Source organism: Populus euphratica, unplaced genomic scaffold (assembly GCF_000495115.2).
Source record: "Populus euphratica unplaced genomic scaffold, PopEup_1.0 scaffold1.1, whole genome shotgun sequence".
Classification (NCBI taxonomy): Eukaryota; Viridiplantae; Streptophyta; class Magnoliopsida; order Malpighiales; family Salicaceae; genus Populus; species Populus euphratica.
The window spans coordinates 1,201,751-1,228,579 of record NW_011499845.1 but is presented as its reverse complement, the minus strand read 5'-3'; the positions used below and the strand labels follow the sequence as shown (position 1 = coordinate 1,228,579).

The window sequence follows — 26,829 nt, the reverse complement described above, 5'->3', positions numbered from 1 at the left end:
ACTTAATTCAACCCATTCGACCCGTTACCCGATAATTGTCTTGAATTGACTATTGGACAAAACTTAGAAACAATGAGAAAAATTAAGGAGACTAGATCCCAATATATAAAATGTAAAATGATAAAAATAAATAAATAGAGAATAAAAAATTAGTAATTAAAGGAATAAGAACCTCATTTGAAAAAAATTGAGAGAAAAAATTAAAATTTTGAATTAAGGGAAAAATTAAAAAAAATTAACAAGTGAATTAAAAATAAAAAATAAACCGAAAGAACAAGAACCAAGATTTTTAAAAATAAAAAAATCAAGATCTTGGATCTAGGAGTGAGATTAAAAACAAGATAAAATTTGACAAAAAGACAAAAAATAAAGATTAAAAATTAAAATATCAAGGGCCAAACCTTAAATATAAAAATCCATTGAATTGAAGGGAAATATAGAAAACAAAAATCAAATCTATAAAGGAATAAAAAAAAACTCAATTTTCAACAAATTCAATGACAATTAATGAAATTTTAAAAAATAATTAAAAATAACCGAGGATAACCTGATTCAACTTTCAAAATCTGTGATATGGATTATCAGGGCAAATCACGATGTGAAATCCTAAACTAACTAGAATAATTGGGATAAACTTTTTAAAAATTATAGATTTTAAAGAAAAGGAATCAAATTTGACACAAAAAAACAAAACAAAACCATAAACAATGAAATTAAAAAAAATAAGAAAATGATAAGAACAATTAAAAATACAATTAAAAAAATAAGGACTATATTTGATATAAAAATAAAATGTCAATTGATGAAATCCAAAGACAAATTAATTTTATAAAGGATTCAATACCAAAATAATTATAATTAAAAAAATAATTTAATATAAAAAATAATGTGTAAATAGATGAAATTAAAAAATAAATTGATTTAATAAATAATTTAAATTTAAATATATTAGAGTAAAAAGAACAAGGACCTAATTCAACTTAACAAATAAACAGTTAGAATTTCTTTAAATGATAGTTAGCATAGTTTTTAGAAAGAAAGAGAGAGAGAGTAGAGGTCCCCATGTGCAGTCAAATAAAATGCACCTTATCACTGTGAGAGAGATAGTAAGGTCATTGAATGTCTTTCTAAAAGATGATTTTCGGTACTGTTTGAGTGCTTGCTATGCATGTGACAACCATTTTAAAATTTTAATATCAATTTAAACATTTTAAAATACCAAACCATCCATAAACCTACATAAGAATTATAAAAAACTCCCCAATGAAAAATCTAAAATAACCTTGCATCTACAATAAAAAGAATTTATTTTTTAAGTATATTTAAGTAATTAACATGAGAAAAAAACATGAAAAACCCGAAAAGCTCCTGAATTAATTTGTTTTTTACAAGGGTCATTTGGTAATTATATTGTTAAAAAAAATAAAATTATCAATTAACACATTTTTTAATATAATTACTATAAGTTTTATAAAAAAGACTTATATAGTTATATACCTCTAAATTCAAGCTTGCACATAAAAATAAAATAGTAATTTTAACGCGGTGGACAATCTACACTCGCATGTTTTAGTTTTGGTTTTTGTTTTTTGGTGGTATTTCGTGACAGCTCCCCTCAACATGTATAAAAAAATTAACAATACGAATAAATCTCCACTCCTTTTATTTCTCTTTTATTAACCACTCCTTTTTTGCTCCCTCTCTCTCTTTTTTTTAATTAAAAACCCACACAACACTAGAAAAAAGAACAGGAAGAAGGCTGTTTAAAAAAAAAAGGGAACATCTAGGGTTTGTTTGCAAAAAGAAAGCCAGAGCCGTTGAAAGAGGAGGGGAGATCGGATGGCTACACAAGGGCAGGCGGCGATGGACCCCGCCGTACTAGATGATATAATCAGACGTTTAACAGAAGTCCGATCAGCCAGACCAGGCAAGCAAGTTCAGCTATCGGAGGCTGAGATCAAGCAGCTCTGTGTTGCTTCTCGTGATATTTTCCTCAAACAACCTAATCTGCTCGAGCTTGAAGCCCCCATCAAGATATGCGGTACGCTGAATTTACCCAAATTTTTCTAGGTTTTGCGTGGGTTTCCTGATGTTTTATTTTTCTTTTTATTTAAGATTTAAAGTGTGAAAGACTTTATCAGGAAAAAAGGGAATTTTTGTTTTCTTTGTTTCCTGCCATTTTTTCTGTTTCTTCCGTGGAGCCAAGAGTAAACTTTTCTCTTTGAATGAAAAACTGGAATGCATATAAAAGCCTAAAATCCTGGGCACTGTGTTTAGTCTCTTGTGAACTGGTGATGTTTGATAAGTAAACAAAGTTTAGTTGAAAATTCTGCTGTCTTTACTATTCTATTTCTGCTGTCTTCACTATTTCTATTTCTGCCAATGCAATATGAGAAATAATTGGCGCCTGAAATATCATAGGCGTTTATTCACCTTGGAATGTGTAACTTATCGAATAGCTCGGAGGGTAAACTGTTAACATTGTTGGATGTTTGCTTTCTGTGCTGTTCTGTTGTTGCCTGGATCTGTTCTATCTGACTTCGTCGAGATTTTCTGTGTGTTTCAGGTGACATTCACGGGCAGTATAGTGATTTATTGAGACTTTTTGAGTATGGAGGTTTTCCACCTGAAGCCAATTATTTATTTTTGGGGGACTACGTTGATCGAGGAAAGCAAAGTTTGGAAACTATATGCCTTTTGCTTGCCTATAAGATTAAATATCCAGAGAACTTCTTTCTTCTACGAGGAAACCATGAATGTGCTTCTATAAATCGGATATATGGATTTTACGATGAATGTAAGCGGCGGTTTAATGTGAGGCTATGGAAATCCTTCACTGACAGTTTCAACTGCCTCCCTGTTGCTGCTTTGATAGACGACAAGATATTGTGCATGCATGGTGGTCTTTCCCCTGATTTGACCAATTTGGATCAAATTAGAAACTTGCCTCGCCCAATTGCTGTTCCAGACACTGGCTTGCTTTGTGATTTACTCTGGTCAGATCCTTGCAGAGATGTTAAGGGATGGGGGATGAATGATAGAGGAGTTTCATACACCTTTGGTCCTGATAAGGTGGAAGAATTTCTGACAAAGCATGATTTAGACCTTGTCTGTCGTGCTCATCAGGTTGTCAACTTTTACTTAGCTACACTATTCAGCTGTTCATATCCCATGCTATTTTTGGACACTGAAGTGACATGTATCTTTTTTTGTTTTGGTCCAGGTTGTGGAGGATGGGTATGAATTCTTTGCCAACAGGCAACTTGTTACCATATTTTCAGCTCCCAACTATTGTGGTGAATTTGACAATGCTGGTGCTATGATGAGCGTTGATGAAAATCTGTTGTGCTCCTTTCAAATTTTAAAGCCCTCAGAGAAAAAGGCCAATTTCATGATGCCAAACACAATGTGATGGCTGCAATATTATTGGTCCTTGGTATTACCCTAGGTAAGCCTTAATACCATTGCATCTTGACTCTGATATGGGGATTATTGTGTTTTAAGCCTGTTTCTGGCTTGTTGCAAACCCAATTGCTCTGTTGGGGTTCATAGTTTTGTTTATTTCCTTACCTGATTTTAATGAGTTCCATTTATTTGATACAAGTCATCTTCTGCACAAATGCAGAAACAAGATTCAAGATACAAAATTTGTGGTAATTTTTTACAGATGTGTCATATTAGAGATTTTACACGAGGGCCAATCAATTTAGTAAATTCCTCCCCCGCCCCTCCCGTGCCCCTTTTTTCAAATCAATTTCCATGTATTTGATTGTCTTCAGAATGAGACCCAGCTAGCAGTTCTTTGTTTCAAGTAAAAATAACTTGAAAAAGACAAGGTAATTTCTAGAAAAAATTTCCTTGGACCACCGTCTGAGGTTCTGGGAAGGAAGGATATCACAATAGTAATGACTAATAAGCTTTTGGTTTGTCTAGTACTTTGATATGAGAAAAGCATTTAAATGTACATGCACTTATGGACCCTTGGTGTTTTTTTAAGAATTTGTGTCTACATTGGATTGTATTCAGTTATATATTGCGCAATTGCATCATCTTTTCTGGTCATCTGATGTGACATCATCTTTTTTTGCTTCTCAATGCCTTAAAATGAGGATGCTTCAACTGTCAAAGGCTATGGATCTGACAGAGTGGATTGGAATCTATGTGAGTGGATTGGTCTGTGCTATGAGTTTAAACTACAGCATGATCACAATCTAGCCATGTTTTGAAATCACCTTTGTGTTTTTATTATGAAGGAAATTGATGTGAATTTTTTGGCCTTAGCAATGCCAGTAAATATGTGGCATCAGTTTCGATGCAGTTGATTTGTAGGTGTTCTGTCAGAATTTCCAGACAATTTTTACAGTCTGATGAGCAGGGGATGTAAATGCTATTACTTGGGTGAAAAACTTAAGCAACATGATTACCTTTTGTGCACCACTTGTTGTATGCAGGATAATGATAGCAAAAATAGGATCTTGTTTATCCAATGTCAAAGTTGTTTCGTATATCAGGTCATGGAATGGGTTGCAGTTCAAGAAACACACAGTATCTATTTTATAGTTCATAGAAAAAGGCAAAGATGTAGGAAATGCTCTTGTGCAAAATTATTTATGATATATTCATGATTTCATACAATAAAAAACCCTACATATCCTTGTATATTCCGCTGGTATAAACTTTCCAATTTTTTTAACCTCTGTGCCAGCATCTAAATTGTTCGGCATTTAGCTAAACCATCCTACCCTATCTTCCATTTTTACACCGATTTTTTCCCACCCTGTTTTGGCAGGGGAACTGGCATTGAAGATTTCCAGGTACTCTAGGAGATGCAGGCACGACTCCTCATGCATTATTTACTGGTCGGTGGGGGAGAAGCTTAACAAATCAGTTCTGAAGGCGCATGCTGTGGGGTGTGCCAAAAGTCAGAAGGATCTGTTCTCTTTTCTTTTTTTCTTTTATCGATCTAGTACTTTTCTTTGTAGTTCTTACTTCAGCATATGTGCATATATTTGGCCTGGTAATTAAAATTATGTTTAGGCATCAAAATTGGCCACGTTTAGCTCTATAAAAGTAGTTTTAAGTTTTCCTGCTTTGTTTACTGATTTGAGTTCTTTGCATTGACATTTGGATCGTTTAACTGGCCATCCATTTTCATTGCCTGGATATAGATCCAGGACATGCTTATATTTAGCTGCTGGTTTCAATTCCTGCCCTTGAACCATCGAGAAAGTCTTTGTAGAAGATATGGTTTTGACGTCATCGTCCAATGGATTCTACCTTAGTTTGGGGAAGGTGGAGACTGGATATAGAATGGAGATGGTGGCATTATATTCGTGCTCAGCGTAGGCTATGAGGTGTTATTTTTACGACGGAACCTACCAACTTAACTGGAATAGCATTTTTGGCCAGATGATTCCGGAGGAGTCCTTCCAAATGCCCTCCTCCGTTCAAGATTTTGTTTCCTTGATTATTTTTCTTCTACAGGTAGATTATGTCGGATGCTATTCTATTGTTTCGCACCAATATTATTATATATAGTAATAGTACACTACGAATGAGCTGATTGGGCCTATCAAGTTCATTTCGTGGCTTCCCAAATGCCAAGCAAGCATATGCAGGCTTGCACAGGTATTTTTTAAGAAAAACTTTGACTAGACTTCCTCTCCTGTGGAATTGTAAGTCCAATGCTCTCTTCTGTTGAAATGGATCAATATTAAAATTCTGATAAACAAAAACACCCAAGTACGCTGGCGGGTGATTGTTGTAGCAATTGCTTAAAGCTTGGGAGCAGTGTCGTTTGCTTCACCCATTGTTTTGCTTTCGTGAGTGACTGTGCCTGACATGACAATCTTAAAAATAGTTGAGTGTAAATGGGCATACATGTCTGACATCTAAAATAATGTCTAGGAATTGGCTTTCCTTGCGTTTTTGTTTTGGTTAATGTTCATGTAAGATTAAAATCTTTTCCTTAATTGATTCTGCTGCGAGTTTTCTTTGTGGAAGTGTTAATGTTTGATATTATGATAATAAATATAGTAAAATATTTTTTTTAATTTTTAATATCATCACAATAAAAAAATAAAAAATTTAAATATGAAATAAATTTTATTTTTGAAACACGGAATAAAAACAAACAAATTGTGTCTGGAATGAAGATTTTGTGCCGATATCTAACAGATATCAGTAGAGCATGTATAACTCACCCCATAATTACTACCATTTTTTTTTTTAAATAGCGCATTTAACTCACTCGATAATAACTTGCAAAAGAAAATTAAGATAAAAGTAATCAGATTGCTCAAGCAAGCAAAAAATAAAAAAAGAGCATGACTTGCAAACTATGGAACGATCCGGTGTGTGAGAGGAAGAGGAGCTGAGGGGGGCTTGCCCAGTCCCAGTCCCAGTCCCCGTCCCAAGCAGTCATGATTAAAGCAAAAACAAAAGGCGCCCACTTCCAAACAAATACAAATGCAACGCAATAATAATACCTCTTCTACACTTACATTCAAATTTATTTTTTTAGTAACCCTCCCCTCTCTCTCTCTCTCTCTCTCTCTCCTTCCCCTCCTTTCTAAACTTATAGAAAGTAAGAGTAGGAGGAGGGTTCTCATTTCCCTTATTTTCAAACACCCATTTCAAAATAATAATAATAATAATAAAAGAAAACTCCTCTGTTTCTCAAGTCACTCTCATCTCTCTCTTATTTAAATAGGGATGATGAACTTGCCGGATCCATCAATGGCGTTACTGGCGGCGAGTGGTGGCGACACCGTGAAGCTTTTCGATGTATCAGTGGAACCAGGAGATCCATGTACTTTGAGTTACACACCAACTCCGGGTTGCCTTGTTAACGCAGTCAAGTGGAATCACACTAGTGAGTCTTTCACTCACTCTCTATTCTCTTTATTTTCGTTTACATCTTAATTTGCAAGAGCTTTTTTTTTCCTCCACGGTTGAATCTTCATTTCCTGGTTTTTGGATCAATTAGGGTTTTTTTGGCTGTTCGAGAAAAGAGAGAGAACAGAAGTTTGATTTTCTTCTTACATTTCACCTTTTCTTATTTATTAAATTAACAAATTAACTCTCGTCGAGGGAGGTTGTTGAATTATTGCGTAATTAAATAATATTCATGGTTTAGCACTGCAGTTTTTAGAAAGCAGGGATTGATCTGAAATTGTGGGTTCTGTTTTTGCAGATTTAGTGCTGGCTAGTGCTGGAGAAGATAAGAAGATTTCATTGTGGAGGAAAAATGGGCAGAGCATGGGCACAATTCCAGTTTCTGGGACAGATAGTGGGGACAGCATTGAGGTAACTCTTGTCGAAATCCACTGCTTCATTAGTTTAGAAAGAAAAAATTGTTTGTGGTAGATTGGATGGATGGTGCTTAAAAACCATTTATAGGGATACTAAAGTTGTTGGTTGAATTTGAATGTGTGAGTTACCAGAGGTGAGGTGTGGTATCAATATGCATTTGTGCTCTAGCTAAATGTGAGTTGCCACTCCATGCTACACAATGCTTAGTGCGTTCGTCCCCCTAATCATGCATTAGATACTAGTGCGTTCGTCCCCCTAATCATGCATTATATACTTTGAAGGAAGTAAACTCCTGAATTGATGGAACAAAAATCTGAGAAAGTACCTTAATGTATTTCATAAGATAACTGTTGTGTACTTCAAGCAACAAAGGTGTCAACCTGTTTAGGACTTAAATGGAGAAAAGGAATGCTCAGATCAACCAGAGGGGCAGGGTTTCCTTAAATTCCTTGATCTGTTGGATGCTGTAAAATACAATGCTCCACAGGCTCCCTGCATCACATCATATGCATGCTCTTTTGTAGTAAAGCCTCTTTTTATAGAATTCCTGGAGTGGAAAAATCATCATTACATTTTGAAACACCATGCATCCATTGTATCCAGTTTACTTATTTGCAAGGTTTGATCCACTGCAAGAAGCCATTGTTAGTTTTTTTCTTAAATCTTTTTTGTAGGAATCTATATTGGCTATTAGCTTTAGTAATAAGGGATCTAGATATATATGCTCTGGAGGAAGCGGTCAAGTAGTAAGAATATGGGATCTGCAGAGGAAGCGCTGCATTAAATGGTTGAGGGGTCATACCAGTCCAATAACAGGTGCTATGTACAATTGCAAAGATGAGCACCTGGCTTCCATAAGTTTGAGTGGGGATCTTATCCTTCACAACCTTGCATCTGGTGCAAGGGCGACAGAACTCAAGGACCCAAATAAACAGGTTGTTTGCTCTTTCGCTCTCCATGATCTCCTTCTTGTTTTGTTATGTTTATTCTTCTTCCCTGCTAATTGTTTGTCTGGCGGAACTTAAGACCAGGTACTAAGGGTGCTTGATTATTCACGAGTTAGCCGACACCTTTTGGTGACTGCTGGCGATGATGGTTCTGTGCATTTGTGGGATACAACTGGTCGTAGCCCAAAGGTTTGTATGTATGAATATTGGTAGTTTATGTTTTATAAATACCCATATGGTTGAATAAGTTTACACTGCAGTGAAATTTTCATATCTAATGAAGTCACAGCATGCTCATGCTCCTTTTCTCATTTACCGAGTTCTAACTAATTGCTTTTCTTTGATGATCTTAGCACATTGTGAAAGGTTTTTGTATAACCAATTTTTTTTCACCATTTTTTTTAATTTTCTATTAATTGTTGCCCACATGCTTGTTTCCTGCAGTGCTATGCTCTACTTTTTCAACATTTTGAATGATGTTTGTCACATGTAACTGATTGCGTTTCTTTCTTTGCAGGTTTCGTGGTCAAAGCAACATTCTGCACCAACTGCTGGTATTAGCTTCTCGCCATCAAATGACAAGGTCTTATATTTATTTTATTTTGTTGGATTGCTCATCCCTTTTCCCTTTTCCCTACATAAAAGAAAGATGACTAAATATTTTATATGCTTTTGAAAATTATTTAAGGTCGGAAGTTTTGGTAAAATTAGTTAAGTATTCTTCAGCCTCAACTACCTTTTTCCTATTGCAGATAATAGCTAGTGTTGGACTGGATAAAAAGCTATACACTTATGACTCGGGGTCTAGAAGGCACACATCTCTCATTTCTTACGAGGCACCTTTTTCTTCATTGTCTTTTAGAGATGATGGTTGGGTTCTGGCTGCTGGAACCAGCAGTGGTAGGGTAGTGTTCTATGATGTTCGAGGAAAACCACAGCCTTTCACTGTACTTCGTGCTTATGGCAGTTCAGAGGTGGATTTTTGTTCCTGATACCCATGTTTAAATACTTGCTACAGTCTCTCTGCAGTTTCTTATTAGTCTATAAACTGTTTTGTGTGAACACAATAGATATAGCGACACATTTTATTTGGGATCTCCTGCTTGAACTTGAAAACTTCCTTACCTTCTAAAATGTAGAACCTCATATCCCATAGCACAACATTATATAGGAAGTTAACAGAGTAATGAATATTAGGCAGAAAGAGATGTAAACGGGATCCTATAACATTATTAGAGTTACATATATCAGAAGTTCACCCATGACTGCACACATTCTTGACTTTAGTAACTGAACTTATTAAGATTGCACCTTTACATTGGTCTTGATAATCTGTGAATCTGTTGTTCTTCGTGTGCCTATCTCCTCTTTCATGTTAGGATGACTTAATTAATGTGCGACTTAATGGATGATGTTTTTGAGAGAAATCAACTAGAATAGCATTAAAACAGTGTGTGCGAGATTTAATTGGTCTGTTGGATAAAACAGTTAGGCTAAAAATGTGAATTGACAATAAAAAAATAGTTTCTCTTAAATATGGACTGTCATAGATGTCTGCCTTCGGTATGCCATCTGAGAGCTTTGCCTAAATAGTGGTCCAGGTATTTGCAATCTCATCACTAATGTGAGCTCACAAATTCAGAAGTATAAATACCTTATTTCTTGTAGTCTTACTTGATGTTAATTAAATTATATTTTTCATCAGGCTGTTACTGGTTTATGCTGGCAAAGATCAAAACCAGTTATTGTAAATGAGAGCAACTGCACTGCTGAGATAGCTCTTTTGGGAGGTGCTGTTGATGATTCCATTCTTATGCCAGATCCACTTCCTTCTGTAACATCATCTAGTTTTGCTCTATCCTCAGTGTCTGGCTCTGGTAATTCTGGTCGTTCAGGTCCTGCATTAGAATCATCATCTCTTACAGCAACTGTTGGTGGACCTGCATCAACTATACCCAATCTGTCTTTAGCAGAGGAAACGCCACATCGAAGCCATCTTTGGCCTGGAACATTGACCAGATTAAATCCACCTCGTTCTAGTTACAATTTTAAGGATGAAATGGAGGTGTTCTCCCCACTAGTGGATGTTCAGCCTATCACGCCCTCACTTGATAAGTTTTGGACTGATCACGAGGGATTGAAAAAGGATAATCTGCCTGTTGATAAGAAGCCTTCATCATTGTTGTATCCTTCATCTAGTAGGAGATTTCCTTTTGCAGAGGATGGGACCAATGATCATCCAATATTTGATTGGAAATCTAGTTCAACATCAAGACAGGTCTGATAGTTGTTTATCCCAGATGATATTTGCAATATGCATATCTAATTCACACATAAAAATGGGAGAGAGAAGATGTATGCTATGCATAAGAAAGTTATTATTTTGGGCATTGTTTGTATTTTACCTACTTTTGATGACCCTTTAATCTGATACAATTAGACTAGTCAGCCTATACTTCCATTATTTCACATATACTGGAAAAATTCATCATTTGTTCCTTCCATTATGCTGTATGTTGGAGCATCAATGAATTGTTTCACCAAAATCAACTGCTCAACTATATTTTCCCCACTCAATGACGCTAAAGAAACTCCACAAGTCCCTGTACTTAATAGAGATATTTTGTGTTAAAGTCTTTTTGACTGTTGAACTTGGCTTTCCGTGTTCTCTTTCAGTCAAAATTGTTGTAACATGATTGTCAGTTGTTTTGTCAAGTCATTTTCTGCATGTCCTGTATATGGTTGAACATAGTTGTGGTTTCCTAGTGAACTTGATTGTAGGTATTCAATATCTTCATAGATGTGCCATGATGTTTCTTGTCATTTTTGCGCAGGATGACACCCAGTCTTTCACATCACTAGGGGGTTCTACTCCTACTCCATCTTCCAAGAGTGAAGATTCCTCCATCACTCCTCCAGAAGCTTGGGGTGGTGAGAGGTTATCTGATAAAATTGCTCACCTACGCCAGCCACTCAATTTGCCACCACGTTTTGGGATGGCTTCTGGGAGTTCAACATCAGGATCAATGTTCTCTAGTTTGCAAGATCTGCCCTCTTCAACGAGTCAGACAAGTATGAGCTCATTGACTAGTTCCAGCCGTGGCTTTTCAAATCTGCGCGCCAGAGATGTATCTTTGAATCAGGAGACGTCAGTGGGATTTCCAGAACACATTTCTTCTAGTTCCATGTTTCTTTCTTTAGGTGCAAAAGGCATCACAGGACCAGCTAACCTTGAAACATCAGGACCAGCATCATTAAACTTACCTCGCAGGTTTTCAACATATGCTGAGAGAATAAGCACTACTTCTTCCTTTAGTGATGGAACATCCCTCTCTGTGGGTTCACCAAAAACAAAGAAAACCGGAGTTGAAACTAGGGAAGAACTGTTGAATAGCCTGTTGTTGAGGTCTGATGCATTGGCTGTCACAGAACCAGGAATTGTTCCAGCAATGAATGTAAGAACACTAGATTGCTTTAATAAATGTTTGCCCGTATTTGCTTCTAAGTATCTAGCTGTTTACTTTCGGAATCCCAAGGTAGCTTATCAGCATAGATGCCTTGAATATTGTCTTTTGAATTACAAGAATGGGCCACATGTTATGTCTGATGCAATTTTTTATACTTGAACGCAAAACAGTGAAGACATGTAATAGCTTTGTGTTCTTTTATCTGATTATCAAGGCTCATTAATTCGGCAATATTATGGCAGGGGGGGGCTACACAGCCGCACAAAGCTCTTCAGCCAGATACACAGCAGGGGAGTTCCTTCACTCTTCAACTCTTCCAGCGCACTCTTGAAGAAACTCTTGATTCATTTCAGAAATCCATACATGAAGATATGAGGAACCTTCATATAGAAATTCTTAGACAATTTCATATGCAGGAGGTACATTTGTAGTATTTATACTGTTTCTTTTCCCCTTTTGTTGTTATTTATTTGTGGAATTAATTTTATGTAACCATTGAACAGATGGAGTTTTCTAGTGTGATGAGCTCAATCCTGGAAAACCAAGCTGAGCTGATGAAAGAAATCAAGACCCTTAGGAAAGAAAACCAAGAACTCCGCCAATTGCTTTGAACTCTGGTGAAGATGAGATTGCGATCCATGACTGCTTGTTGAAGGGTTCTGGGACCTGTTTGTGTTTCCACACTTTGCACTTCATTTGTGGCTTGTTTTATACGGAACTACGATTGCTTCCCTCAGCAATAGCGGAGATTAAAAGAAGGGGAAAGTAGTAAAGAAACAGAGAAAAATGCGAGCGTGTCATTACAGTTAGGGTTCTTGCCTCCGAAACATGTACATAAAATATTCTTTCAGCTAATGAAGTGAATCTTTTTAGTGGATTTCCGCTATCTTGTTTACCCAGCTGTGAGCGTGTTTTGATGTGTTGTAGTTGTTGTTTTTTATTTTAAAATATATTAAAATGATATTTTTTAAAAAAAATTATTTTTAATATAGCTTATTAAAATAACTTAAAAATATTAAAAAATATATATTAATTTAATATTATTTTTTTAAAAAAATTTACAGTGTAAAACACTGCCAAGAGTCTTGCTGTTACGGCCGAAAGAAAACAAATCTCTTATTACTCCTATGCCTAAGAGCACCGCCAAATGTCTATTAATCTGATAGAAGAGAAGGATCCCCCACCATTTCATTATTGCTTCTGCTTCATGGTTTGATGAAATGAAATGGAGGGAAAGTGCCAAAAATCTTGCACCTATACTCCGTCTATAACAAAAATTATGTTTCTAAGTTCGTGTAAAAACGAGTTTTAGTTCTTGGAGAGGTTCTTGGAGAGCTGCGATAGATTTCAGCCCTTCGGAATCATCTTCAATTTCCACAAACAACGTATGTTTTAAGTCCTGTTACAAGGCATGGCACCATTCTCTGCTAGCTGTAATTCCACTTGCCATGGCCATTCAAGGTGGCGGCTTCAAGTTCATGGGCAGTGCATGCCATTTCAAATCCGATGCATGAATGCATATCTCCTGCTATCCCTGTGTAATTATTATACATATATTAAAAGGAAATAGTGTTTTCATATAGAAATAAATGATATAATTATAACTCTTACTAATTGTTTTTACTGTAGGGGTAATAAAATTGTAATTTTTAAGTTTTTTTTTAAAGAAAAACAAGTTTTTCTTATATTGTTTTTTCTTTTTATACTTAGTCTATTTATCATTTTTTTTCTTTACACTTTTTTTTTGAAAAAATATATTATTTTTTACCTTTTACATTTTAAATATTTATCACTCTACTTGATGTATTTATACTATTGTTTTTGTTTTTATCATTATTTTTTTGTATTTTTTAAATTTCTTTCTTTACACTTATTGTTTTGAAAAATTACTACACAGACTAGGAAAATAGTGTTTTATTATAGCAATTGTAATTTTATTTTATTTTTCTGCTATGTTAAAAATTAAATTAAGATCTTATATGTTTTTATTAACACATATGATCTTTACTATAGTCTATTATATATAATCATCAACTTTTTAATACATGGTTAATATTTTTACTCGAAATAAAAAATAAGTTAATAACACTTACACATTAATTTTTTTGTGTTAGAAAAAAATTAGTGAATCTGTAACAAGATGAGTTGAATAAATACATTAATATCTTATTTTTTGTATTTATCGGCACAAATAATTCTTAGTGATTTGATCAAATGCATGTGTAGGTTTTTTGGTTTATAATTAGATTAAAAAAACGCTTGTATATTTATATTTTTATTAATAAATTTATCCGACCATGGAAAAATAAGGTTTAAATAACTAGAAATCTCTATTTTGGTTAAAAAATGCCAACGAGAAAGTGGTTATTTCCAAATTTGGAAATGAATTTATCTGTGCCCATGCATCTTCAAGGAATGTAGACGGCCTTATCCAAAAATAGGAGACTTCAAAACCAGTTAAGCTAAATATGAAAAAGAAAAAAAATACACGAGTCATTAGATTTATTAAAACTACCTGTATGCTTTGCGTTGCCGAAATGCATTTTGGATATTCAATTATTTGTATAAATTAATTATTTAGTAATTTGGCTAAATTATCTTTCGTCGCTACAATTATGTGTATTTGGATAGAAATATTAATTGTACCTATAAAAAGTTTAACCTAAATTTTGTATAATTTTTAAATTTCTTTCTATTGATTGAAATTGAGTTTAGAGAATTTCTATCCTAAAACTAAAATAAATAAATAATACACTTACCATCAATTGCTGAAATTAACACTAATACAGGGTTAAAACAAATGCATGACATTTTTTTTATCGGAACAGTTCAAATTTCTTGACTTGCAATATGACTACACACTTTCTTGGCAGGGGGCGTAGTAGCTAAATACCAACAGGGCTATCAGATCCCTTGCAAAACTCTCCAAGCTGATAATATGCTCTTCTCAATCATGTGGATATAACCTTCTCAACCACATGCCTGCAAACTAGCAGGGTGATCATGGAGGTAAACCTGTTGACAGATCTGAGTTCGAACGAGTTCGATCTGGTTCCCAATTTCATGCAGATGAGGAGACTTAGTGTCACGGAGGTATATCTTTTGACAAGTCCACATTCGCAACTCGATGAACGAGCATGTGTGCAACATCAAAAGCAACAGCCTCAGCCATTCCTCTTCAGCTGCGAGTGAGAATCAGCAGCACGTGTCTGATTTTCAGAGTCTCATGAAAGTACACTGATTTTCCTAGAGAGTAGTTGGTAATCATTTCTAGCAATATCTGAAGTTTCTATGATTGCAATAACAACGAAATTCCTGATGATTCATTTGCAAACTTTCAATAACAACGCATGATGTATCCCCAAATTCCAAGCAAGCTGCAATAAATTGCCAACATCTTCAACGGAGCAGTTCAAATGAATCCTAGAGAAGTTGATGGGACGGAAGTATCTAACTCGTTCATCCAGCATCAGTACCAGCACTTTTTAAGCGTAAATTCTTGCAACTGGGGACCTTCAGCTTCGTCCTGTGCCTCACTTTTTGACTAATCTCAACACATCACCCACAAGATGCAATGAACCGGTTACAAGGACCTGATGCATTGTGGAAGAAAAGTTTAAATAACAGTTCAAATGCTATATGAGCAAATATATGCATCATACATATGAATCTTTTATTAGAATTGCATGGCTACAAATGAAACATTGTCGCTGTGTAAAATTTCAGGAAAGTTTTGAGTTGATGCTTTTCCCGTTGACAAGTTGCAACGTCATTTAAATAAAGCTATTACTTGTAATGTCTGGTTATGGTTTTCCAGCAAGTCATGCTGTGAATCTGAGCTTTTTGCAATAAGAAATGTGTATTTCTCTATTGTTCTCCTATGCTAGTTGGAAAAACTAGTACAAAACAAACTTTCCGAGGCAAAAGAAATAGTGGAGCATTGATTATCCATAAGAATGTTGTGGCAAAAAATACAGTCAATGGAACAAAATTCTTATAAGATATATTTATTCTCATTGCATCTGAATAATTTTTAAAGTAACAGAAAGCTATGGAATCGCAACCACAACAGAAATGAAATGATAAATTTCATGATTTCATTTTGCAATGTAAGCATCCTGCCTGGGCCATATTATTAAGTAGAATAAACACATGCAGTTTGTAAAATATTGAACAAAATATATTTTTCAAATCAGTATTACCTGGTAGTGAACAGATCGATTCTGTTGGACGCTCTCTCTAAGCCATTTAATAGCCAATGGGAGAGAAGGAAAGACTGCACTATTTTCACAAGTCCTACCACTCATTTTGGCATCCTCTTTACCTTCTTCACAACCAGCAACAGCAAGCTTAACCTCCCCTCCTGATAAGTCAAAAGGCCATTCACATAAAACCCAATGTCAACAGAAGAGCTGTGTTAGATGAACTCTTCAGTTTCTAGTATGTATAACAAAGACAGACGTTATTTTTAAACATTTAATAAATGGTACAACAACGGGAAATTTAGAAAGAGTACAAAACAAAGAGAAAAAAAGAAGGGAACTGTGAAAATAAGTTAGTCCAATGAAATTTATGTTTATTTTTCTAAATACAATAGCTAAAGCAAAGACAACAATCAACCTGATATTTCTCTGATATAAGAAATATATATATATATATATATGCATGTAACTGGTACCTTTATCGCTCTGTATGAGATTCTCCCATACTCTTTGAAGAGCAAACTGCCATGATAAATTAACTTGAGAATCAGTTGGTGTTAATGCATGAGATCCAACCTTGTAATACACGGATGTGTTGGGAACAAAGAGCGCCTTCTTGAAGTAGACACCTAAAATACCGAACTAATGTTGGTAAGCAAAAGTTTCTTGACAAGACAATTAACATCAAATGAACAAATATTCCCTCGTAACTCCTGATTTTTTGTCTTTCATTTCTCAAAAATATGGATGGTTGAGATTGTTAGGTAATGAATTTTATATAATCAAGGAAAACTGACAAACAGTTTGAGTTTAATGTCATTCAACTCTCTCGTATACTTTATTAAGTACTAGCTATGTTTTAGAAAAGGTCGTGAGATTCCTGCTAAATCATTTACCATGATTTGCACATGCTTTCATGAGAGGAGGAAGAAGCAGCTGAGGATCTCGCACTGACATGCAATTGAACAGCAATATCTGGAAGAGGCACACAAAACTTTAGGTCAACATTGCCCTATTGTAACTCACGTGTCTCTCAAGTACTGATACCAAAATTTTATCCATAGGCACACATGTAAGCTCATGACAGTTTTGTTTAACACTTCTTCAATGAATTAGGTTATCATGAGACTCTAATTGTAATGGACTTCTGAATCCCTTTTTCAAAAGTTGGACATAAAAATAAAAATGATAGAAGCAAACTTGCACCGGACAACAGATGTATTATAATGGAAAGAAGCGAGCTTCATCTCATCCAGAATATTATTAGCCACATCGTTTCCATGTGAGCAGCTGCCCTGTGGTCCTTTGGAAAACCAAGCACATCATTGCAGCGAAACAACTCACTTATACAGTTCTTATATTGATTCTTCCTTTTGGAGGCACTTTGCCTCAGTGTGCAACTGGAATTTGTTGCAAGAATGACCGTGATTTGAGCTTTGCATACCCTTCAGCAATTGCTGAAACTTCTTACTTTCCAGATTGTACTAACAGCGTATATTTTGCAGTTACTTTACCCATTTGGCAACACCAATTCTAGGAAGCAGAATTGACCTCAAACAAAACCCTTTCTAAGTTGGTTCTTATGAATCTATCTAATTGTAACTTCCAGCTTTGCATCTTATTTTTTTGTAAATCTAAAAAATAAAAGCTCTATCCTTACCTGCATGGAACTCTTTACATCACGGTCATCATGATGCTCCTGTACCAATTCAATAGTGGATTCAGCATTGTTCTGTGGGGGATAATTAAAGGTTCTTTTCTGGCTGTCTTCTTTTATGGCAAGAGAAAAACAAATTGCACACATCTCCATGCTTTCAGGACTATGGGCTCCATCCAGATAAAACACAAGATCTCCATAACTCTCGGCATTAATGTATTGATCAGTGACAATTTGAGCCCTCCCTTGCAAACTGGCTGTTGTTAGCCCCTTAATAAACTGCTCGGGAAGTGAGCTCTGTTCCATGTAAATAAATTCAGAAAAATGGCTGTGAAGACCTAAAAGAGCTTGCACAGGAAGACTCTCATATATCAAACTTACAGCCGGTTCCATGTGGGTAAATTCGTGATGCCCAGTCCTTTGAAGCCAAGTGAAAGACAATGCAATGGCAAGACCAGCATTTAAATACTGGTGCTCACCTTCAAGCCTAAGTTTTAAACCGTTCAGCAATTTGGCATCCAATGGCTCCGCCACTTGAAGGTGTACCTGCAATTAGAATACTTACATCAGCCATAAGTTTTTCAATTAGGGAACAACAAGATTTGATATGATACGATGGATTTCCTCAATATGCTATATCCCAGAACAAGTGCTTGTCAAATCAAATGAAAAGGAAATCTGCTGTTGCAAACCCAGCCTCAAATTCTCATCCATGAATTGTAAAGTTAGCAGCTCCTAAGTAACTACTTATGGTTGCGCAATTATTAAATCTATGATTTGCGCTGGAAAGCAGATGGGTTTAGCACTTCAATAGGATTGCTTAAAAAATACAGGAACCACATCTAAGCACCAACAACATCTTATATAGCATGCACCTGCTTCACACAAGACTCGTTTTAGGATGGTAGAGCATCGAGTTGACTTCCACATCAACAAGCCAGCATCCGACACAAGAATTTTCCAGTAAGTGGAAAAAATAATTCCCTAGTTCATGAACTATATGCAACTTACATTTAACTCAGAAGCCTTCTCTTCAAGAACATTCATTGCTTCATCAGGTTGAGGCACAGTGAAAGCTGGAATTCCATCCTGTATTGGAAAAAGAAAACTTTATCAAGGAAAAATAAAAAAATAAAATTGAGACTCATATTGGGTTAAAGTTCAGAAGCAAATGCACAAGCAAGAGCCTGAAGGGAATAGTTCAGAAGGACACCTTAAAGATACCAGCCTTCTCCCCAGCAATCTGTGCTAGAGTATTTCCTAATCAAAACATCCAGCAAAGAGAATAGATGAACTTAGCGAATGAAAATATGGTGGAACACTTCCAAGACTTAAAACATCACATGTTTTCCTTTGTGCAGGCAATAACAGATGCCAGTATGTGGTCTGGTCTCAAAAAATTCAGTTACTTGTTATGCAGATATGGACTATAATGCAGTAGTGAAAAATCTTGCAAGTGGCTATGTTCTATATGGAAATTGAAGTCCAACAGTCTCAAATGTGTCAATAATCAGATAAGCAACAGCTTTACACCATTTTACCATGAGCTGTTACCTAACTCGTTGAAATATAACACTAACCAAGAATCTCCATGTGATCATACCCAAGGGAAGCTATACCACAGACAATAGGTTTCTGAACCTGAAACATGATGCAAAGTTAGCTGTTTTAGAAGCATATCACCAAAGAGAATCCTAGCATGAAGAGCTTGACATGTAAAGCAAAGTCATATCTTCTTTTCAATCAACACAGAAGTCAAATTTAAAAAGGCTGAAAAAAATCTCTTAATCAAATATAAATTATGCATACCACATTTGTTGCATCAAACTTTCCACCTAACCCAACCTCCAAAATAGCTACATCTACCTGCATAGGAGTACTCAACAAATGAGCTTCGAATCCAACATGAGAGATTATATTGAGCATTAGTGTGTTTGCTCAGATGGAAAGGATATCATCACCGACATGAAATGTTCACACGAACCTGTTCCGCTGAAAATATCTTGAAGGCAAGTAAAGCAAGAAAGCGAAAATAGGTAGGCATTGGTACATCTTCTGTAGATTTTTCCTGCACAACAGCAGAAGATGTCAAAACTAACAAATGAAGCAAATTTACTGCCCAAAACTTACAAAGAAAAGGAAGTCCATTAGTTGTATTTTTGACACTTGAGGTTCCACATCACTTAGAAACCACTCAAAAGTCCTTTTCTTTAGCCAGCCACTAGGACAGCACAGCAAGAATTTTGACATGCCCTCGCCAACAACTAGCACAGAAAGCTTTCCTGCTTGATTTTCGAATCAAATATCATCTGACGTTCTATCGCTCTCATTATAACCACCAAATTAATGCTTGAATTACAATGAAGAAAAAAACACAGGGACAGGATTACCTTTAGTCTATCATAACACCACCAGAAATATGCCAAGAATTTCTCTTCACAAATGTCCTTACTGCAATACAAAACAGGAAAACCAGAATATATACACTTATAATACATAGAGTGGATTTCAAAAGAATGCAATAAACACAAATAAAAGGATTATACCGAGTTCTCAAAAGGAGTGTGGTTAAGGATGGGAAAGACATCGATTTTATTAACAAGAGAGACAGTAAAGTAAGATTTCGGCAAACTTTAATGAAGTGGAAATGGCATAAAATTAAAACAGACAGCCTAAGAAAGAATCAGAATTTATACAATTGTTGATAAATATAAAACGTGAGCAGAGAAAAACAGAATAGTTTTTAAGCAGTCAATTTATTCATGGAAATAAAAAATCTTATCAGCCAATTGAAAAAATGATACTACTATTCTAAAGATTGCATAACTTACCCATCCAGACGAAATCTTTCTCGGACATCAATGAGATGAGGTGATGTGAAAAGTCCAGTACGAAAGCCGCAATTACGTAGGATAGATTCCGTGAAGGTGCACGTAGATCCCTTTATTAAAAAAAAAAAAATCATTTGGTTTCAAAACACAGATACGAACAATCCTGACCCTGTATTGCCTCTACTTTCAACAATATTTAGGGATTTACAGAAGTTATGCCCTGCCATAATTAAGTTTACGAATCGGTGATCAAATATGATTTTAAATTGCTTTCACATTTAAAATCATGTTTGATGAATTTAGGATAAATTGAAGGCTGCTGACAGAAATTTAGCAGTGCTACCTTTCCTTTGGTGCCTGCCACGTGTATGATCTTCATTTCTGATATTGCCTCCTCTAACTCCAGGATCTTAATTAATGATTGGGATGACAACAACAACAACCAAAATTAGATCGAGATAAATATATAATTAAAATAGAAGAAAGTTAAAATTAGAATGATTAACCAAGCATATTTACTTTTAAATAATCGAAAAGCACGTCAAATCGATCTCCGTTGTTGCTCTTATCAGCACGACTGCGTTTCGTTATCAAAGAGGATAAAGCATCCAGGGCTTCCTCGTACGGAGTCACCGTTGGTTTTGACGATCCATTGTTGTCACCTGTTAGCAAAAATTAGCAATAGCTGAAGATTCGTGCTAATAACTGCACACGCAAGTCAATGCACACACACTCGATATTACCTTCCGCCATCTCGCTTTGCCTCTGAATGAAAAAACCTGAGTTCAACAACAAAGAGTGTTCGAATATATATATATAGGGAGAGGATAGGGGACCTTGGAGGCGTGGAGAGGAAGTGAGAGAGAGAGAAGAGGAGTTCGTTTGTTGGTGTGGTTTTGGGATTGGGTGAGAATGGAGTTGGTGAGTGGGTAAGGGTGGTGCTTTCTTTTCTCTTCAAGTCTTGGTTGGGGGCGAAGATGATGGGATTGAGATTGGAAGGTTGAAGTTGAATGCTAAATACGACAGGGAATTTCAGATCGGACTCGTGTCCAACGACAGGGGGAACATTTTTGGCAAGGCTGTACTGGAGATGCGCGCGGGATCTTTGGACGCAGTCGCATCATTATTTATCTATTTCCATTTGCTGATATCATAGTTCTTTTTGTAATTTATTTTTACTCTACTTTATAGTCTACGAGCATGTTAACATGTTAAGAGTAGTTTTTTTAAAGTATTTTTTATTTAAAAATAATATTTTTTTTATTTTTTAAAATTTAATTTTAATATTACTGTATCAAGATAATTTAAAAATATAAAAAATATTTTAAAATATAAAAACAAACCATGTCTATATAGTGGGTACTAGTTAAATGACCCGCGCGATGCCGCAGGTCAATAATTTTTGCATAAAAAATATAAAAAAAAATTAAGATCTAAAAGTATTAGGTTTTTTTGCAAAGTTACACCAAAGAGTCTTGGATGTGGCTGCAACGCCTGACCCGAAAGTAATATTAATAATAATATTAAACTTGCATGACTCAAGTCTAAGTGGGTTTGACTGTAATATCAGACCTAATAGTCTTGGTTGTGGGTCTGACTATAAGGTCATGTCATAAAAGTGTAATAATTAAATAGATTAATTAAAAAAAACCAAAAGAAAAAAAATTAATGAAGAAAAAAGAAAAAAATCTAAACTAACTGAATTAACCCGCCAAACCTTGGATTCATGTCGTGAAAGTTTGATAACTAAATAGAAAAAAAAAATTGACGAGTTAACACAAAATTAACTGGGCTAACCTGTTAAACTCAAGATCCATGCCATGAAAATTTGATAACAAAATAAAAAAAAAATTGAATATTAACAAACTAAATTAAACGGAAAAAAATAATTAAAAAAAATTAACAAAAAGACTTCAACTTTTTCACTATGAACTACAGTGTGCAGTCTACAGTTAAAGGTATAAAAACAACAAAAAAAAAGAAAAAAAACTAAAGACATCAGTTAATAACTAAATAAAAAAAAATTAATAATGATGAACTAAATTAAATAAAAAAATATTAAATAAAAAGAAACAAAAAAACTAATGAAGAAAAAGAAAACAAAATCTAAATTAACTGGGTTAACTCGTCAAACTTGAGATCCGTATTATAAAAATCTGATAACTAAATAGAAAAAAAATCAATATCAACAAACTAAATTAAAAAATTAATTAAAAAAAACATCAGACTTTTTACCGTGGACTGCATTGTGCAGTCCACAGAGAAAGACATAAAAAAAAGAAAAAAAAACTAAAGGTTTTAGCCTTTTCACCGTGAACTGCATACAATATTAAAAGATGAAATCGGAAGAACAAAACTAATGAAAAAAAAAAAGAAAAAAATCCGAACCAACCTGGTTAACCCGCCAAATCAGGTTAACCCATCAAATCTGAAATTTGTGTTGTGAAAGTGTGATAATTAAATAGAAAAATGATTTATTATTATTAAAAAATTAAAAAAAGGATCAATTAAAAAGGAAAAAGCAAAGAGAAAAAAACTTGCAGGAAGAAAAAAAACTAATGAAGAAAATGAAAAAAATATGAATAAACTGGGTTAACCCGTCAAACTTGGAATCCATATCATGAAAGTCTGATAATTAAATAAAAAAATTAATATTAAGAAACTAAATTAAAAAAACAAAAAAAAACAAAAAAAACTAAAGGCATCAACTTTTTCATTGTGAATTATATTTTGTAATCCACAGTAAAAGACTTAAAAAGAAAAAAAGAAAAATAAAAAACAAAGGCACACGCCACGGGTTAATTTTTTTTCTTGCATAAAAAATATCAAAAAAAGCTAAGATCTAAAAGTATTGGGTCTTTTTGCAAAGATATATCCAAGAGCTTTTGGTTTAGCTGCAACGCTTAACCTAAGAATAATATTTATAATATTAATAATAATATTAAACATACATAACTCAAGTTTAAGTGAGTCTGACCACAACACCGGACCTAGAAGTGTTGAATGTGGGTCTGGCTGCAAGGTCGTGTCATAAAAGTATGATAATTAAATAGATTAATTAAAAAAAATAAAGAAAAAAACCAACAGGAAGAAAAAAACTAATGAAGAAAAGGAAAAAAAATCTGAATTAACTGGGTTAACTCTTCAAACCAGATTAACCCGTCAAACCTGGGATTCACGTCATGAAAGTTTGATAACTAAATAGAAAACAAATTTGACGGGTTAACCCGTCAAGCTCGGGATACGTGTCATGAAAGTCTGATAATTAAATAGAAAGAAATTTAACATTAAAAAATTAAACTAAATGGAAAAAAATTAATTAAAAAGAAAAAAAGCAAAAAACAAATTCCGAGTTAACTCATCAAACTTTAAAAAAAGAAAAAAAAATCCAGGTTAACTCGTCAAATCCAGGATCCGTGTCATGAAAGTCTAATAACTAAAAAAATAAATTAACATTAACAAACTAAAATAAAAAAATCATTAAAAGAAAAAAAACACAAAGAAAAAAACAAAAAAAACCCATAAAAACATAAAAAGAAAAAAAAAAGAAAAAAAACTAAAAAAAAAACAACTTAGTATTTCACTGTAGACTGCACAGTGAAACACTAAACAGTTTTAGTATATGTTATTAATTAAAAAAAAAAAATTAGGGTTAACTCGTCAAATTATGTTAGCCCTTCAAACCCGAAATCCGTGTTATGAAAATTTAATAACTAAATAAAAAAATTAATATTAACAAACTAAATTAAACAAAAAAAATCATTAAAAGAAAAATACACAAAGAAAAAAACTAAAAAAAAACCCATAAAGGTATAGAAAATGAAAATAAAAATAAAAATAGAAAAAAAAACTAAAAAAATAAAAATAAAAAACTACTCAGATTTCACCTGTAAACTTGTACAATAAAACACAGTTTTAGTTTTTTTTTTAATTTTACAAGTGTAAAGCTACGAAATGTAGAAACGCTACCTGAGAACCAAGCAAAAGAATTTGAGACTATGCATACCTTAAAAGCGAGTACGAGGAAATATTAGCCTGAAATCTGACCTACCACAGCAAGACAGCGACTACAAAAGCCCTTGGAGAATCCCATTCTAACAACTAATGTCATGCCCAGACCTAATCAATAACGTGTTGAGGTTATGTAACAAAAAAAAACAAAATGGAATCATCATCTTGTAATCGATAAGCAATAAGAAAGTTTCATATAAAAATCACACCTAAAGACAAAAGAGGAGAAATTTATGGGCAATCTCCTGCATTATACATCTTGATTTGATTTTTGACCACCTAGTCATAAAATACGCCACGCCATTTCACCAGAAAAGTAAAAAATCATTTTGCCTGGTCAATAAATAAAGGCCCTACACAAATTCTCTCCGGGGGTATCTAATTGTGTGCCGCCTAAGCCAGAGCTGGTAAATCACCATATAAAACGAATCGTACGGCTGCGGGATTTCATTCCACCCAAAATGCTGGCTCGCCGCCACACCCAATCTCCTCGTTCCCTCGCAATCATCATCTTTACACGTCCGATCCAACACTCGTTTCATTTCCTTAATCCCACCACCGGACCCCACAAAAACAGCAATATTCTGCCAGCTGATCACATCCATCAACGGCAAGTCCTGCATCGGACGGTCAGTTACCATTACAGGCACACACCCAAAACGCAATGCTTCACCTATTCCGCAAATATCAGCCCCGTCCTCGAACAAACAAAACATGCTGCTCCCTAGTCTCTCGACTAAAGTCATTTCATTGGATGGTTCGGATTCCATCAGAAAATCAGAATCATTTCTCAATTCGTTGGCCAATTTTGAATCTTTGGCCCCATTGTGTCTTACTAGATACCTCACTGTCCTGTTCCCCGGAGCGTGTGATGCGCGTGTGATCCTCCCGAGTGGAGGCAAGGTAATATCCTTGTGAGGCACAAACTTACCCTCTGGTACCGGGAAGCAAGAGATCTGTACCGAGTTTTTCTTCAGTTCCACGAGATTTCGGTCAGACTCGTAACCCAGACCGGCACAGCATACATAAAAATGATCGGCGCCGAGAGTGCGGTTCCAGTACGGGAACTCCATTCTGAGGTCTCTAATAAAACGCGCGATTGAGCGCGTGGAGAGACTGGAGGCGAACGGAACAAAGAACAGGTGAGCTTCTTCTGGGTTTTGGGTTACAAAGGGACTGCCTTGGAGAGAAGTGAAGAAAAGGGACTCAGTGGGAGAAGAGAAGGAGAAGGGCTTCGAAGGGGTGTAAATGTAAATTTTGAAAGAGTTTAGCATGTTTTGGTAATTGGGGAAGAATATGGTGGGTGAGAGATACAGTGAGGTGGAGTCATGGATGGATTTGGAAACTGAAGTTAAGAGAGAAAGACAGAGAAAGTAAATAATAGTTGACATTCTATAATACAGCTGTGAGCTTTCGTTAATTTAAACCTTAGAATTCCCAAATTGTCTTGGTAGTTTTGAGGTTGGAGATGAAGGTAGGTAGCAAAGCAGAGACTTGATGAGCTCCCCAAAGTTACTGCACAAGCAAACAAGAGGGCGAACGGTTCTTTGCGCTCCAAAACAAGCAACTGCTAGAGTCACCGGCTATAGACTGGGATATAACCTTTAGTAAAAACGCAAGCCAAACGCCTGCAGATCTGTCTGGGTGGTGTAGTCGGTTATCACGCTAGTCTCACACACTAGAGGTCCCCGGTTCGAACCCGGGCTCAGACACTACTTTTATTATATGTTTTTTGCCATCTATAGTAGCAATCTAGATTGGACACTTAAGTTTCGAAAAAGTTCCCGATCTAAAGCAACAATAAATCTTTTTGTTAATTTTAGCTGATAAAATTATTAAGTAATCCCATAAAACTAATGTAATCTCTTTTTCTCTCATTAAAAAGTCATGAATTCACTAAATTTTCTCCATCATGTCATGCCAAGTACATGTTAAAAAAGTTAAGAATTTTATGTTTCTTTATATATAGTCTAGTTCATCACCGGATTCAAAGTGAAGATATTACAAGATTTAATAGTTTCTCAAGGAAAAGTGGAATCATTTGAAACTCAATAGATTACTTAATATTTTAATTAATTAAAACTGATGTAAGGATTTAATTAAGAATTTATTAATACAATGGGGACCTGGTTAAGATGACAAATACATTAGGGGTCTAATGAAGATTTTTTTCAAAGATTAGTAGCTGGGAGTGTTTTTTAAAAGTATTTTAAAAAAAAATTGATTTTTTTTTATTTTAAATTAATATGTTTTTAATGTACTAATTTCAAAAATAATTTTTAAAAAATAAAAAAATATTATTGATATATTTTTTTGAGTAAAAAATAGTTTAAAAAAAATATTATTGATAACTATAATCACACTCTCTCTCAAATATAAAGATGTATTTTTTTAAATAAT

General features: G+C 34.7%; 4 protein-coding genes and 1 non-coding gene across 9 annotated transcripts; 3 read left to right on the top strand and 2 right to left on the bottom strand.

Annotated features, from left to right (window-relative positions):
• The first annotated feature begins 1,699 nt into the window (after positions 1–1,699).
• On the top strand, positions 1,700–5,091 carry LOC105133881 (serine/threonine-protein phosphatase PP1 isozyme 4-like). Of its 2 annotated transcripts, none has more exons than XM_011038137.1 (4): positions 1,700–2,041; positions 2,567–3,126; positions 3,224–3,448; positions 4,807–5,085. In XM_011038137.1, exons 1-3 carry the CDS (start codon positions 1,840–1,842, stop codon positions 3,410–3,412), a joined length of 951 nt encoding a protein of 316 aa, XP_011036439.1. In that variant the 5' UTR covers positions 1,700–1,839; the 3' UTR covers positions 3,413–3,448; positions 4,807–5,085. The 2 variants fall into 2 exon arrangements, with proteins under 2 accessions (XP_011036439.1, XP_011036370.1); XM_011038068.1 differs by having other exon boundaries at positions 1,702–2,041; positions 4,790–5,091.
• Positions 5,092–5,422: 331 nt separating this feature from the next.
• Positions 5,423–12,612, top strand: NEDD1 (Transducin/WD40 repeat-like superfamily protein). Of its 3 annotated transcripts, none has more exons than XM_011037806.1 (11): positions 5,423–5,628; positions 6,713–6,874; positions 7,196–7,308; positions 7,989–8,249; positions 8,346–8,450; positions 8,779–8,844; positions 9,014–9,235; positions 9,967–10,539; positions 11,096–11,716; positions 11,971–12,147; positions 12,232–12,612. In XM_011037806.1, exons 1-11 carry the CDS (start codon positions 5,598–5,600, stop codon positions 12,337–12,339), a joined length of 2,439 nt encoding a protein of 812 aa, XP_011036108.1. In that variant the 5' UTR covers positions 5,423–5,597; the 3' UTR covers positions 12,340–12,612. The 3 variants fall into 3 exon arrangements, with proteins under 3 accessions (XP_011036108.1, XP_011036044.1, XP_011035970.1); XM_011037742.1 differs by lacking the exon at positions 5,423–5,628 and adding an exon at positions 6,278–6,586 and having other exon boundaries at positions 11,096–11,722; positions 11,977–12,147; XM_011037668.1 differs by lacking the exon at positions 5,423–5,628 and adding an exon at positions 6,279–6,586.
• On the bottom strand, positions 6,203–21,569 carry LOC105133773 (folylpolyglutamate synthase-like). Of its 2 annotated transcripts, XR_843867.1 has the most exons (17): positions 21,162–21,569; positions 20,938–21,080; positions 20,762–20,827; positions 20,419–20,528; positions 19,978–20,038; positions 19,572–19,655; positions 19,397–19,453; positions 19,168–19,228; positions 18,801–18,847; positions 18,599–18,676; positions 17,969–18,133; positions 17,591–17,884; positions 16,827–16,905; positions 16,407–16,559; positions 15,931–16,091; positions 14,934–15,321; positions 6,203–6,213 (listed from the first exon to the last, which is right to left on the bottom strand). XR_843867.1 is itself a non-coding variant. In XM_011037955.1 (16 exons), exons 1-16 carry the CDS (start codon positions 21,169–21,171, stop codon positions 15,262–15,264), a joined length of 1,629 nt encoding a protein of 542 aa, XP_011036257.1. In that variant the 5' UTR covers positions 21,172–21,569; the 3' UTR covers positions 14,492–15,261. The 2 variants fall into 2 exon arrangements, 1 of the variants encoding a protein (XP_011036257.1); XM_011037955.1 differs by lacking the exon at positions 6,203–6,213 and having other exon boundaries at positions 14,492–15,321.
• Positions 21,570–24,640: 3,071 nt separating this feature from the next.
• Positions 24,641–25,824, bottom strand: LOC105133489 (probable glycosyltransferase At5g03795). Its single transcript, XM_011037554.1, has one exon. The coding sequence runs from the start codon at positions 25,818–25,820 to the stop codon at positions 24,783–24,785; it is 1,038 nt and encodes a 345-aa protein (XP_011035856.1). The 5' UTR covers positions 25,821–25,824; the 3' UTR covers positions 24,641–24,782.
• Positions 25,825–26,067: 243 nt separating this feature from the next.
• Positions 26,068–26,141, top strand: TRNAV-CAC (transfer RNA valine (anticodon CAC)). Its single transcript has one exon. It is a non-coding gene; the product is annotated as a tRNA-Val (tRNA).
• Positions 26,142–26,829: the final 688 nt, after the last annotated feature.